The sequence below is a fragment of the Dendropsophus ebraccatus genome, chromosome 7 (assembly GCF_027789765.1).
Source record: "Dendropsophus ebraccatus isolate aDenEbr1 chromosome 7, aDenEbr1.pat, whole genome shotgun sequence".
NCBI lineage: Eukaryota > Metazoa > Chordata > Amphibia > Anura > Hylidae > Dendropsophus > Dendropsophus ebraccatus.
The window spans coordinates 45,310,452-45,325,459 of record NC_091460.1 but is presented as its reverse complement, the minus strand read 5'-3'; the positions used below and the strand labels follow the sequence as shown (position 1 = coordinate 45,325,459).

General features: G+C 42.3%; 1 protein-coding gene across 1 annotated transcript in view; it reads left to right on the top strand.

Annotated features, from left to right (window-relative positions):
- Positions 1–15,008, top strand: part of TAPT1 (transmembrane anterior posterior transformation 1) — a 41,870-nt gene that overhangs the window by 20,646 nt on the left and 6,216 nt on the right. The window contains exons 4-13 of the mRNA XM_069977440.1: positions 2,366–2,528; positions 2,758–2,893; positions 3,571–3,668; positions 4,074–4,143; positions 6,093–6,173; positions 6,488–6,597; positions 8,607–8,666; positions 8,900–8,968; positions 9,602–9,678; positions 14,228–14,388. Of these exons, the coding sequence (XP_069833541.1) occupies positions 2,366–2,528; positions 2,758–2,893; positions 3,571–3,668; positions 4,074–4,143; positions 6,093–6,173; positions 6,488–6,597; positions 8,607–8,666; positions 8,900–8,968; positions 9,602–9,678; positions 14,228–14,388 (1,025 nt within the window). The remainder of the gene's footprint in view (positions 1–2,365; positions 2,529–2,757; positions 2,894–3,570; positions 3,669–4,073; positions 4,144–6,092; positions 6,174–6,487; positions 6,598–8,606; positions 8,667–8,899; positions 8,969–9,601; positions 9,679–14,227; positions 14,389–15,008) is intronic.

The window sequence follows — 15,008 nt, the reverse complement described above, 5'->3', positions numbered from 1 at the left end:
TTTTCTGCCCCTAAAGTGCGAGTAGTGTGGTGTAGCTGATGGGGATATGTCAGCTACTGCAGGTGTACTGTGTGATCCGGAGCGAGCTAAAGTCTCCAATACACAATGACAGGGGAGATCAGAGGAAACCGCATCAATAGGTGTTGTGGTCACATGAAAACTCACAGCAGCATTTAAATGGCCTGAAAAAGCAATCAGCTGGGGTCTAGTGGTGGGATCACCTCTTGTGAAGAGATCGTGGAGGGGCGATCCCTGCCTCATGCCAGTCTGGGACTCATTATCACAATGACGCTGATCCCGGCTCGGCACTTGATTACTATGGGCTCTAGTCCTAAGTAAAAACAAAAGTTGGTCCCTTGGCTTTTGCTCTATATCCTAGCGAGGTCAGTAACTCTCAGGCTGCTCTGTTTTTATGAGCATCATGCTAAGCCTGTACAGCAGGGATGTTCCGCTCACTTTCCTGACGTCTTTCACCTTACAGAGGAAGATGAGGGTTGTCCCAGCGGTAAGAACAATCTGTTCCTTAAGGGTCCATTGAATTGCTATGAAACCAAGCAGGTATTAGAAGCTGCTGGTTTCCATGCATTGTTCTGCACAAAAAGTTTATTTAGTATCAGTGGCTTCTGTAGTGAGTACTGCTTATATTACAGGAGACAGAGCCGCTGCTGTAATAACAATTCTCATAGAGCCGGCGTGACATTAGAATAATGCAGACAGTGTAATGTAAGCACTTCCGTGCTATGTAGGTAGTCCATAGTCATAGCGTACATAGGCTGCTCAGTACAGGACAGGATCTATATACAGTGGGTCTGGATGTGTGAGGGAGGCCAGGGCTGCAGTGTTCTTACATAGTGACATCACATTATATATCCCAGCCACATCTGTCTGTCATTATGTGAGATGTAATGTGACTAATAACTACACAAGTGCCTCCTGGTGATAGAGGCCCCAGAGTGCCATAGTTATATAACCAGTGTACTGGAGACTACACATATCACTATGTAACCCATTTGCAATGCTACAGCGCCCATCATCCCAGTTTACGGCTATGTACATACATTGCGTTTTTAAGATTAATTTTCTGATTTGATTGGTGAACACTGATGTCTCTCAGGTGAGCTTTCCAGTCAAAATAAAAAGCATATTAAAAATGCAACAAAACTGCCCAGTGTGAACACAGCCTATAGGGATTTCCCAACATAGACATATGAATAGAGAGCCGCCTGCACGTGAACACCTCTCTGTATTCTAGTCTACAGGCAACAGCTGAGCCAGCTTTCTGTCTGTGAATGGGAACTCTCTTGTTAATACTCAAAGGGTACCCCCCCCCCTCCCCATACATACTTACCTAATACATCACAGCTCAGGGTTTTCTGATCCCTCCAGTTTACGCCATAGATCTGAACACCTCAACCCCAGAATCTCCATCCTATCCTGACTATTACAGTGTATCTGCTGTCAGGATACTTATCACAGAGGGGATTGTCTAGACCAATTGTATCAGACCCTTACATCTGGTCAAGACTAAGGTCACATGTCCATGAAATTTATTTGGATTTCTCATGAGGAAATCCAGATACATTTCTGGACCTATGGGCCTCTATTGAGCAATGACACCCTTTAGGTTTTGCTGCCCTGACATGCTCAAAGATTAGATTGCACGAGGCCTCAGTGCTGTGATCTGCTGTGATCATGTGTTATAGCCGAATCAGGCTCCATTATAAGTCTAATACAGGAGGTTTATCAGGTTGCCAGCGCCCATCTACCAAAGGGAATACGCTCCTATGGATGCTCCAGGTTGCTATAAGAGTCCCAGCATTTTATTACATACAGGACCTTGCTCATGTAGCTAGATTTATAAGGCACAGGGATGTATGTCTTGTGTGTCCATAGTGCTGAATAGCAGATGTGTCTGGTACTGTAGCTCGGCCCCTTCACTGGAAAGGTGCTAGACTGCAGTATCTACATCAAGCTCCCTCTGATCACACATTGGTGGCTTCAATGTAGAACCTCCTAAGCGTCCATTTACACAGAAAGATTATCTGACAGATTATCTGCCAAAGATTTGAAGTCAAAGCCAGAACAGACTATAAACAGAGATCAGGTCATAAAGCAAAGCCTGAGATTTTTCCTCTTTTCAAATCCATTCCTGGCTTTGTCTTCAAATTTTTGGTAGATAATCTGTCAGGTAATCTTTCTGTGTTAATGGACCCTAAACACCTTCAATCATGAAGTCTAGAAAGCTTTTTCTTTCCTGTGTATTACCGCTTTATGACACTAGATGGCGCTGTGTGTCCTCCCACTGTGCACTTCAGCTCAGTTACGTCTTGGTTCTTGACTTTTTTTTTGTTCTTACATTTTTCAGTGGTGGCCGAGTTCTGCAGCCGGCACAGGTCTGCGATATCCTGAAGGGGGTAATACTAGTGATCTGCTATTTTATGATGCACTATGTGGACTATTCCATGATGTACCACCTGATCCGGGGACAGTCCGTCATCAAGCTGTACATTATTTATAACATGCTGGAGGTAAGTAAAGTGGCCACGCATTGTCTACTGGGAACGTCCCCAATGTTATTTGAGAAGGGAAACCATGTATAATCATATTGGCTCTTTAACAGGTCATATATAGAGCACTAGAGGGCGCTGTTTTTTCTATTGCATACGCTGCCATAATAAGTCACTTTTATATAACTGTTGCACAACATGAGATGGCGTCTTTAGTCACAGCTATAAACCATGTTTATTTTCTCTCCAGGTTGCCGATCGCCTGTTTTCCTCCTTTGGACAAGACATTCTGGACGCTTTATACTGGACAGCTACAGAACCCAAGGAGAGGAAGAGAGCCCATCTGGGTGTCATTCCCCACTTCTTCATGGGTGTCCTATATGTCTGTATCCTTTACAGAGAACAACTCACTGCTGTGCAGTACCAAAGTGTATACTGTGACTACCCTGTAATACACGAGGGATCCAGTTATATATCTGAATAATTAAAGGGAATCTCTGCTTAGGACCATCCCTATTTTTAGAAGAGTCCCTTGTCAATAATCTGATCACAAAATGTCCCCTGTCTGAGTTCCCAGTGAACAATCATGGGTAGTGTTCAGTTCCCCTGAAGCACCACCACAGGAGAAAATAGGCATTACACCATGTCCATTCAAATCAAAGGGTTATTTGTGTAGTGAAGGACAGGATGGTTTCTCCAGAGCGAGAGACAGTCTATGTAACTATTCTGTTCTATGGCCAAGAGGATCGTTGTGTTTATATCCATCACAGATACCTCTGAACCTGAATCTGAAGCCATATCCCTGTAGGATACAGAAGGAAGGCTTCACACAAAGTGAGCTTTATCATTGAGAACCCTGGCGACCCCCTGGTTTGCAGGGCATGGCGTGAGGAGAGGCGTCCCGCATCTGATTTTATCATGATTTACCCCTGCGGGTGTACATCGTGGCACAAATCTACACACCTGCTTCGGAACAGGTGCAGGTCCGCTGAATTTAGATCTAGCGGGGTGCATGGAGGCAGGGCTTTATTATGGCTATTTTCCTTATGGACTATGCCCCCAGTCTTACATGCCATCCTAATATTAGTGCAAGCGACCACCCTGAATGTTGCCTTCAACTCCCACAACAAGTCTCTTCTGACCATCATGATGTCTAATAATGTAAGTGCTCTATAGAAGTGGTGTTTTTATACATTGCTTCAATAAAGTTTTATTCCTTTGTAATTTAGGATTTCATTTCAATGTATAATGCCTTAAGACATTTATAGACTGAAACTTGTCGCAGCTTTTACATCTGTATATGGATACTTTTTTATCTGTGGATCAATAAAAGATGGTTTTATTGGGACTGCTGTACCGCTGACTACTTTGTATGAATTTGCAATGTACACCCTATGTGTCCCTGGGCCTTAATGGCGCCTTCCTATACCATATTTATTTTTCAGGAGAAGGTTCACATTGAATGAAGTGGCATAATTATGGTAGCAGCGGTTTTCTTTTGTATATATCATTGACTGTGTAATTTAGAAGTTCCTTGTACATTCACTTTGTCTCCTTCCTTTTCAGTTTGTGGAAATAAAAGGGAGCGTCTTCAAGAAGTTTGAGAAGAATAATCTGTTCCAAATGTCCAACAGCGGTATGTATTTTCTGTGCGATGTGTATTACATAGTATGTAGCTGACTTATGCAGTAGTGAATGGAGCCGTGTTAATGTGCCATCACATTATATGGGCCCACCTCCTCATCTTCGTGTTTCCTGCCCCCAGGAAACTTTGTGTATTTTACTACTACACAGATAATTTACTACGTAAGTATTGATCGCAGGGTTCCCTCTATGACATGGTGTTGTGAAACACTGACACAAGGGTGTGATCCCCTGAGTGGTCCATCTCTATGTGCTGTTACTCCTGTGGATGCTTATTGTCATCTTCAAGGGTCTAGTGGAAAGCTTCTCCAGAGACAGGAGCAGTGCTTTTGATGGATTGGTGTCATTGCTGGTCGCTAGGGATGAGCAAACCTCTATCATGCTTGGATTCATTTCAACCTGTACTCTCAGCATTTCATTACTGATAGCTAAAGAAGTTGGATGCAGCCCTGAGGCTGGATCCAACATAGATCCAACTTCTTCATACACTGGTATTGAAATGCAGAGAGTTCGGTTTTGGACAATTCTGAGCGTGCTCATGGTTCACTCATTTCCATGGTCGCTGTTAGCACCAGTTCATCCAAGATGCTGTAGTGGAGTTTTCTGCAAGCCAGTCCTATTCCTGCACACACTACGAGCCTATCCAAGGCCATGTGACATGCCCATTAATTCTTATAAGTAACTATACTCCATCTCAATGGCGGTCAGTTGCTTTACATCACTTCAGCTGACATTTACCACTTTGCACTGGATCTTTTAAGTGTATCTGCTCCTTAAAAAAAAATAGGAGAGAGCTTTTCAGTCCCGTGAAAGATTCGGGAAATAATGCGTTCAGAACATACTTCTGGATGAACTAAAGGTACAGTTTGGGCTCACCCAAACCAGCCGTAATCTCCTTAAGGTGTATGTGGACCTCTTGAGTACGAAGCTCATAGGAATTGTATCGCGGGCCGCACCCAGATGAATTCACCATAAACAAAAAGTTTCATCAACGGCTTCTTAAAAAATGTGTAACTTTTATTGAATAAAAGGTAAATGTAGTAAAGTCCACAGCACTCCAGAAGTATGCCAAAATCGTGAGGTGATTTGTCTCTGCCTGAAGGTAGTAGCGGATGCCAGCAGATTCTGGTCAAAGTGCTGCTGGAACTTTATTTGAATAAAAGGTAGACATTTTTTAAGAAGCCGTGGATGAAACTTTTTGTTTATAGCACACACTTCTCCCAGCTCATTCTAGTGATTGAACTCTCAGACCACAATTGATCAAAACTTTTGACGTGTCTTTACAATGCAGAAATGTGGCTCTGTTCACATCTGCCTTTATAACCAGCACCACAGCATAGCTGTCAATTATGCAGTCATCACTAGCGGCACCGACAGATCTAGTCTCTAAGGGCCCTATTCCACCAGACGATTATCGTTCAGATTTTCGTTAAATCGTTCGAATCTACACAATAATCGTTCGGTTGAAATACAGTTTACTTTATAAGACCTGGACCTATTTTTATCCTTGCTCGTCTGCAAAACGTTCGCAAATCATTCGCATTGAATAAGACGTTCGGTCGTTCGCAGTAGATACGAACGCAATAGCGAAGAAATAGTGAAGAAAAACGATCGCAAATACAATCATAAGTAACGATTATCGTTCCATGGAAATGAGTGAACGTTTTCAAATCTTTCGCAATAGCGGTCGTTTGAGATCGTTAATCGTTAACGATTATGCGAACGATAATCGTCCGGTGGAATAGGGCCCTAACCTGGAAAGAATAGCACTGCTTTCCATAGCATGCAGCAGTGTGCTCATAAGAGAGTCCTCAACACAAGATATTAATCATCAGAGAATCATGGTTTCCCATGTGACTGTTCAGTAACAACCATTCTCCTGCTAGTGTTTGTTCTCCTGCTCCTGTGCTTTATTCTCTAACCCTTTCCTGTTGCTTGCAGATATCAAAGAGAGATTCACAAATTATGTGCTACTACTGATTGTATGTCTGAGAAACATGGAGCAGTTCTCCTGGAACCCAGGTCACTATCATCTTTGATTTTCTTATATGTAATAAAAGGGGGTCAGACCTTTCAGTTTGCATATAGGTCTATATATATTGTGTGTGTGTGTATATATCTGTGTACTGTCTCTGCCTGTGGCCATGGCTTTCATATTAAAGCTCCATATTTTACATGGCTGCAATAGGACATCTGTAGGTGCGTTCATTATGAATCAGAAAGTAAGCAGTCCATGTCCAAGTACTTGTACCCTCCGTGGCTTGTAAATGAGACCTCAGCATTTATACCTTAATGTGCTCAGAACTGTATTAGAATCTTATTTTCCTGCTTCCCAGACCACTTGTGGGTGTTATTCCCCGACGTGTGCATGGTCATTGCATCTGAGATTGCAGTGGACGTAGTGAAACACGCCTTTATAACCAAATTCAATGACATCACTGCAGATGTAAGTATAACTCATAACTCTTTTTACCTTTACCCCAATTCATGTATGGAGTTCTCCATCACAACTACTTTAAAGCATTAATGTCGTTTGCAGTAAGTCCATCAAAAGTCAATGATCTGACTCTCGAAACCCTCTGGGAAGCTCCTCATCCTACTTGTTCGCTCCATAGACTGTATTAAAGCAAACAAGTTGGATTTGATTGACAGCTGGGGAGATGTGAGACCCAGTGCGATCAATAACTTTTCATGTGTGATATGTAAGAGGTTACTACAAATGGCTTTAAGGCAGGGAGGGGGAACCTTCAGCCCTCCAGCTGTTGCTAAACTACAATTCACATCATGCCTGGACAGCTGATGCTTTACATGATAGGAATTGTAGTTTTGCAACAGCTGTAGGGCCAAAGGTTTCTCATTTCTGCTTAAAAGGTATATCCAAAAACCATGGGAACTAATATTGTGTATGGTAGCATCAGATGAGAGGTTTTTATTACATTACAGAGAGCTGTCTTTGTGACAGACCCTCAGCTGTGAGACATGCTCAGTCAGCTTAGCTTTTCAGCCTCTGGAATCTTTCTCTTACAGTGCAGTGTTATTTTATGAGCGGGAAATATTACTAGACAATGGGTACACTTTATACGCTGGGGTCCAACACCTAAGACCCCACACTGCTGTGAGCAATAAGGGACATTTACATGATGAGAACTGCATAGCTGCAGTGACTGGGGCACAGCCGCGTAGGGAAACACCCTTACAACTCGGACTCCTGTTGTAGTAGTAGTCTTGAAGGGTAATGCCTTCTCCTGTTATTAGCAAAGGTCAGAAGGTTTTGTTTTCTCTAATGAAGAGCTGTCATGCAAAGAATGGCTGACTCAGCTTTATTGTGAGTCCTTGCCATTTCAGGAAGGCCAGGGTTAATGCACAGGGTACAGTACATCTAATGATGGCAGATCTAGGATATATAATCATTTTCGTATAGTTGTGCATCTTGGCTTATGCTGTGCTCTTGCTTGTGCCTTCTTGGACCTGGGTGTGGTAGTAGTCAGTGATATAGTGGAAGTACATATCCCACACTGCTTCTAGTCACCTCATAGCCAAGGTGGTACAAGCTCAGGATAGTTATCCAGCCTGAAGAACAGCCTTTAATTGATGACATGTCATATACTGGGGGTGTTACTGTGCAGAGGGAATTACATGTGATGTGTAAGGCAGGTTCAGTCTGGATACTGCAACTAGACCTGAGCTTAAGAGGGCATGCTCATAAAGTAAGTCACTTCAGAAGTAGTTAATATTTCTTATCTCCATGCTTCTCCATTACAGTCCTTATGGCCCTACAACAAGTCATGTTTTGAGGATCTCCTTAGTATGTCACAGGTGATAGAATTATCACAGGTGTTCTTTGTATGGGATATCCTCAAACTATGACCTGTTGTGAGCCATGAGGACTGGAATCCACTGCAGGAACCCACAGCAATGCCTAGATAGAAGAGGCAGCAATCATTCATTTTGGGCCCATTCACACTGAGTAAAACAGGCGGACTTCCGTGGCAGAGCTCCCCGCCACAGAATCCTGCTTGCATCAGTGTGTCAATGGGATGGCTTGTGTTTCTCCTCTTCGCTCAGAGAGGGACTCTGTGGCAGGGAGCTCTGCTGCAGTATTCCTCCTGTTTTCCTCCGTGTGAACATACCCTTTCTGTGCATATAAATGTTTCAGCCTAATCGCTGTGCAAGGAGCAATAACAAAGCCCTGGCCATCATGGTGGCTTAGTGGTTAGCAGTGTGTTATCCTGCAGCACTGGGGTCCCAGGTTCAGATCTAATCATGGACTTGTACATAGAGTTTGTATAGTGTCTACTCCCCTGTTTCCACAGGTTTCTTCCTATACTATAAGAACATACAGATAGTTAGTTTAATTTGGAATTTAGTTTGTGACTAAAACTACACTATACTTGTCTAATCCTATCCTATTCCTGTATGTTGTGCACTGACATTTCCCCCTTGTGTCTCCTGAAGGTGTACAGTGAATACAGAGCCAGCCTTGCCTTTGAACTTGTGAGCAGCCGTCAGAAAAATGTACGTACTTGAAAAGCCCTTAATATATAATGAACGATTCCCCTGTCCCTTTTCTCATATAATATAGAACAAGTCTGTTATATATAGCCATATTCCTGCTAGACCTGTGGGGTTTCCATATACATGCACAGAGCATCCAGTGTAATGGACGCCCTCAGTCCCGTCCACCCTTGACCCACATTACATTTCACCAAGGTTAAACTATCTGTGTCACCGTCTTTATTTTCTTTCAGGCTTACACAGACTACAGCGACTCTGTCTCCCGGCGCATGGGATTCATCCCTCTCCCGCTTGCCGTGCTTGTAAGTATAAATGTGTGACGCTGATCTATTACCAGCTACTGGTCATTAATATACATTGTATTCAATGCGAATCACGCCAGAAGCAAAGGAGAACAAGATGAGATGTAACAGATCGGGAATGAGAATGGATGGGCTGCAGCCATGATAATGCCAGGATGTTACTGCTTCTTATGTAGCAGCCTGGGGATAGTTAGTCATAGACTGAGGCGTTAAGCAGAGTAATGGGGTTACTGCGAATTATTGAATTAGTTTAATAAAATCATCATGAATATGTTAATATTATATTCTTTATAGTATAGAGAAACGGACACTTACAGATGGGCAGTTTACAGAGGAATGAGCTTGGTGACTTAGGACATGAATAAAGCTGACCCCACATAGGGGATAGGGCACGTATGAGTTCTTGTCATCTATTGTCTGGCAATTTTTCTCTTACATGTGGGTGCAGGTTGACGGCCATGTGAAGTCATTGATATACTGTAATGCTTGACCCTTGTATAAGATTAATATCTTGTGAACAGTGCTGACCTGGATCATGAATGATGATTCTGCGTGCAGGGAATGGTTAAACATGATCCCACACCGGCTCTGCTTGTGATGACTAACATTATATCCTATGTGTTCTCCTTTTAGCTGATCAGAGTGGTGACCAGTTCAGTAAAGGTGCAGGGAGTCCTGGCATACACCTGTGTTGTGCTCTTCTACTTTGGGTAAGTATATCAGATAGATTTGCACTTGTAGGTTTGTTGTACCTCTCACTGAATATAAAGTAACAGAACACTTATGTTTGGATTTTCTGAGAACCAGGCAGAATTCAGCCCCCCCCCCACTTCCCCAATTTTAAACCATAAGAGAGTGTATGGAGCGATACTGTAAAGAAACCTCTAGTAATGATGGGAGGGTGCACAGTAGAGATGAGCTGACTTACAAAAAAATTGAGTTTGTGTGAGTGCAATTCCTGTAAGGTCTCTACTGCACAGGAATCGGGACCAGTATTCTGCCATCAATCCAAAATCTTTAATACACTGGCTATTTTATTCACCCTTATGTTCCATGTTTTATTCACCCATATGTTCTCAGCATCTCTATGGAGCCGGATTCATGCAGAAAAAAAAATTGAGGGTATGAAATGTTGCATGGAACATACGGGGGAATAAAACGTCTACTGTTTTATTGAAGACTTTGGACTGTTGCTTTTTACTACTTTTTTGCCTATAGAGCACTCAGTGTAAAGAAGGTAACTGAGTTGTGTCATGACTGTAATGTGGGACGACATGTAAATGGATACAAAGCATTTCAGAATATTGGTGGGGGTCTGACTGATAACACCTGCTGGTCCTTCAGCCACAAATACATAGGCTGGTATACTATTATGTGTTGGTGGTATTATCCAGACAAATGGCCGTTCTTCTGAAGTTTTAATTCCATTCCATATTACAGAGCTGGCACCCTGTGAGCTGGCACCCTGCACAAAGTGCTAAAATGCCCTTGATTCCACCCTCTTTGTTGTTCCTCTCACAGCATTACCATTTTAATAGCAGTGTCTGTGCTATACGTACTGAGCGGTCTTCCATCTCTCATAGAGTCTTAAAACATAAGTACTCTTCTGATTTCGACATTACATCTCGTTCTGGACTTGAAGTGTGTGTGTGACAGATCAGCAGCTGTACATCTGTCTCCATTCTCTTCAGCGAGAATATTTTAGCGTAGCGTCATCTTTGGTATAGAGATACAAGTAACATGTAGGGATCAATATCCACTTTATAAGCATGGCTCTAAAAGAAGAGGTAAGTTATGGTGACATCAAGGGTCACCTCCTAAAACAACCCTCTCGGGTCCACCTTGCTATACCTTATTCCTGTCAGTATATGTGATGTGACTACTTAATCTTTTTTTTCTCTCTGGTGGTTTAGTATCTGTATTTTATAACAATTCTGTATTTAAAGTAATCAACACTGACCCCCTGTAGAGGCCATGATAGACCTGTGTTATACACAGCTTCATATCATAAGAGGTAGCAGGGACAGAGAGGCAGCCAGAACTAATGATGAGACAGGAGGAGTGTCCCAGACTCCCTGTAGGCGCCGTAATGAAATAAAGAACAAAACACTTTCTTAACTGATGGCTGCAAAGTTATAAAATCATATTTTACTTCTAGTCACTACAGCAGGCGTAAGGAACATTGGCTCTCCAGCTGTTTCAAAACTACAACTCCCACAATGCCTGGACAGCCAAAGCTAAAGCTTTGGCTGTCCAGGTATGATGAGAGTTGTAGTTTTGCAACAACTGGAGAGCCAAGGTTCCCTACTCCTTGCGCTAGAGCCAAAGTGGTGGTGCTGAGTGGCAGCATGCATGCCATCTCCCTCCCCCTCTCTTCTCTGCACTCCATAATTGATGTACAGGGCTCAAGGCTGTAAGCACATCAGGCAGGGATGAGCACCACCACTACTGCATTTCTTGAGCTGAGAAATAAAACATGTTTTTATAACTTTGAAGCTATAGGCTAAGAGACTAATATTATTTGTTTTATCTTCCTCCCAGCTCTCTGCCCATGTCTACAGCTCTGAATTATATATAGCTGATTCCCTTGAAAGTTGGATGAAAACCATAATAGTTGTTGTTACAGTTTAGGAAGCTTTCACAGAACAGTAGGTTTACCTAGATTTGCAGAATGAATTCCTTACTGTACTGCTGGTAGATTCACCATTCTCTACTCTCTTCTTCAAAGACACTTGCATGGTAGACTGAGCTGGTCATACAGTTCATGTAAGGAGAGAGAGGCAAATAAGTTTATTCAACAACTTCTTAGTAAGTTCTTGGTAACCTCTAGTACTTGGCCTATAGTTGGTCACCTTCTGGTGTTCTACAGCTCTTATACAATACAACTATAACTTTACAGCTATGATTAGGATTTTTTGTGGGACTTTTTTGTATGTAGTTAGCTGTGTAGAATCCACCATAATTCCCACCTTTAGGATCCTTACCAGTAGAATAGGCATCATGTGACTTTGCCCATACGCAGGTTCAAAGTGGCCACATTTACTCCATGGAGGAGATATGGAACATAACAAGCACCTCTTCCCTGAGCTGAATGGGGAAAATTTCAAGTGAAGCTCTTTTGAAGTTGGCTGAACCTATAGTTGGATCTGGCAAATGAGAGGCACTTAAGTTATGTGGAAATTTAAAAAGAAAAAAAAAAAAGGGGGGGGGGGGAATACCCCTTTAATTCATTTATTTGAAGAAGTGAGGGGTAGGAATCTGCACTCCAGAATGTTGAACCAATGGAGATTTAGACATAGCAAAACACAGTCTCGCCTTCACTGGCAATTGTGTTATAAGCTTCTAGGAAGAGAAAATAATCTGTTCCCAATAGTCATTACGTCGGCCGTCAGATCTGTGTTTGCTTTCTCCGCCAACCCTCAGGCTGATTGGGACTGTAGTAAATTGTCTTCTTTATAGCAGAGATTCCGGTAATGTGTTAGTTTTGCTCTTCGGATGCTAAATTGAAGCGTGTTCTACGTCAGCTTAATACAGCAGGGCTGTCCCGCAGATGCCGATTACTGGGGATGAATGTTTTACCTTACATATAAAATTAGATAAGCAAATTATTTCATCCTCCTCTTTTCCGAATGCATCTTCAAGCCAAAAGCTGTAAAGATTTGACATGTTGTGTAACTTGGGAAAATGCAGAGTGGAGCCAGACATGTTCTGGAAATTATCACTGGGTTAAATAAATACTAAGGGTTATTGATAAGTGATAGGAGTGGGTAGTTTTCCTCCTACATTTGTGCTGACCATGATTACAGGGTATCTATTAGTCAAGTGTTCAAGTTACAGGGAGTACAGTGGTCCCTCAAGTTACAATATTAGTTGGTTCCAGGACCACCGCAAGTTAACAATATTGTATTTTGATACCAAAAACTCTATAGCAAATGTGTAATTGGTTCTGAACGCCCCAAATGAGAAAAAAATTAAGATTTAAAGGAAAATAAGCTGATAACTAAAATGGCAATAGTCAAAGAGCAACTGGAAGCTGTAAATTAATTTCTATATAGAGGACCAAAGTGTATTCAGGGTCCTGTACAGGTCACACAAGGTCCCAGAAAAATAAAATTAAGTCACCCTCCGCTGGTGCCCAAAGGAGCAACTTATCCTGTCCCAGGTAAAGAGCAGCACAGGACATTTAGTATAAAACTTTACTGTAGAGGAGATACTTGACACTCACAGCAGTACAGGACATGTAGTATTACACTGAACTGTAGAGGAGATACTAAACACACAGCAGTATAGGACATGTAGTAGCGCGCTGTACGGTAGAGAGGAGATACTAGACACACACAGCAGTACAGGACATGTAGTATCACACTGTGCTGTAGAGAGGAGATACCAGACACAGACAGCAGTACAGGACATGTAGTATTACACTGTACTGTAGAGAGGAGATACTAGACACACACAGCAGTACAGGACATGTAGTATCACACTGTACTGTAGAGAGGAGATACCAGACACAGACAGCAGTACAGGACATGTAGTGTCTATCACACTGTGCTGTAGAGAGGAGATAATAGACACACACAGCAGTACAGGACATGTAGTATCATTCTGTACTGTAGAAAGGAGATACTAGACACACACAGCAGTACAGGACATGTAGTATTACACTGTACTGTAGAGAGGAGATACTAGACACAGACAGCAGTACAGGACATGTAGTATCACACTGTACTGTAGAGAGGAGATAATAGACACACACAGCAGTACAGGACATGTAGTATCATTCTGTACTGTAGAGAGGAGATACTAGACAGCCAGTCACTAGACAGCCAGTCACTGTGAGGGGACAAGGGGCTGTCCCATCAATCTGTGTTAGTTGCATCCAGCTTTAATCTTCCTGTGATAACTATGAGATGACAGCTTACCCTGTATACAGCGCATTTTAAAAGTGATGGGATTTTTGTAATATTTCAAGTTTTGGTGAGATAGGAAAACTAACCCTCAATATTTCTTTTTGGGGAGGGAAGTCACTGGCTTGGACCTCTCCATTAGCCAGCACTATAAGTGTCTGCTAAGTGAAGAGGTAGACCTGCTCAATTAAAGGGATTGCCATTATTAACACTTTTCCTATTCTGTGTATGATTGTGGGAGGTCTGAACCCTGGGCAGTCTGAAATCCCCAGGAGACCCTGCTGCTGGTTTTTTAGCAGTAGCCATATAAGATTTGCCACTTGTTCATGCATTATTTCCCCTCTGCTTCCAGGCTGATAACGCTGAAAGTCCTGAACAGTATTGTCCTGCTCGGGAAGTCTTGTCAGTACGTCAAAGATGCCAAAATGGAAGAGAAGTTATTTCAGCCACCGCCCACGTGTACTCCAGGGAAGACGCCGAAGAAAACCCCAAGTAAAAACAAATCAAATCAAGGTGAGCAGCCCTTCTCCTCATCTTCCTTCAAGATCCTACTCAGATCTTTTCCTTTACAAAAGTTCTGACTATACATGCCTTCAATTTTCAGTTGACTACCCTTTGGAAGACATTCACTATGCTCTACTCCTGATTCTAGAACAAATAGACTGAAGTGCTCTGCTAAGCACAGTATATCGTTGTTTCTGCTTGGCTTTTTAGTTGTATAAAAGTTTAGGTGTACTTTAAAGAGAATACAGGAATACACCTTCTAGCAGCCTTTCTGCTAATGCATTCCTAGTCTTTCCATGTTTCCTAGTCTAGACTTCAGCAGTTTTCTATGGGCATCTGTTCCTATTTTCCTTTACCTTTTAGGCTGGGTTCACACACAGTATATTTCAGGCAGTATTTGGTCCTCATGTCAGGTCCTCATAGCAACCAAAACCAGGAGTGGATTGAAAACACAGAAAGGCTCTGTTCACATAATGTTGTAATTGAGTGGATGGCCGTCATTTAATGGAAAATATTTTCTGTTATCTTAAAACAATGGCTGTTATTGGCAGTTATTTACTGTTATATGGCGGCCATCCACTCAATTTCACCATTGTGTTAACATGGTCTTTCTGTGTTTTAATCCACTC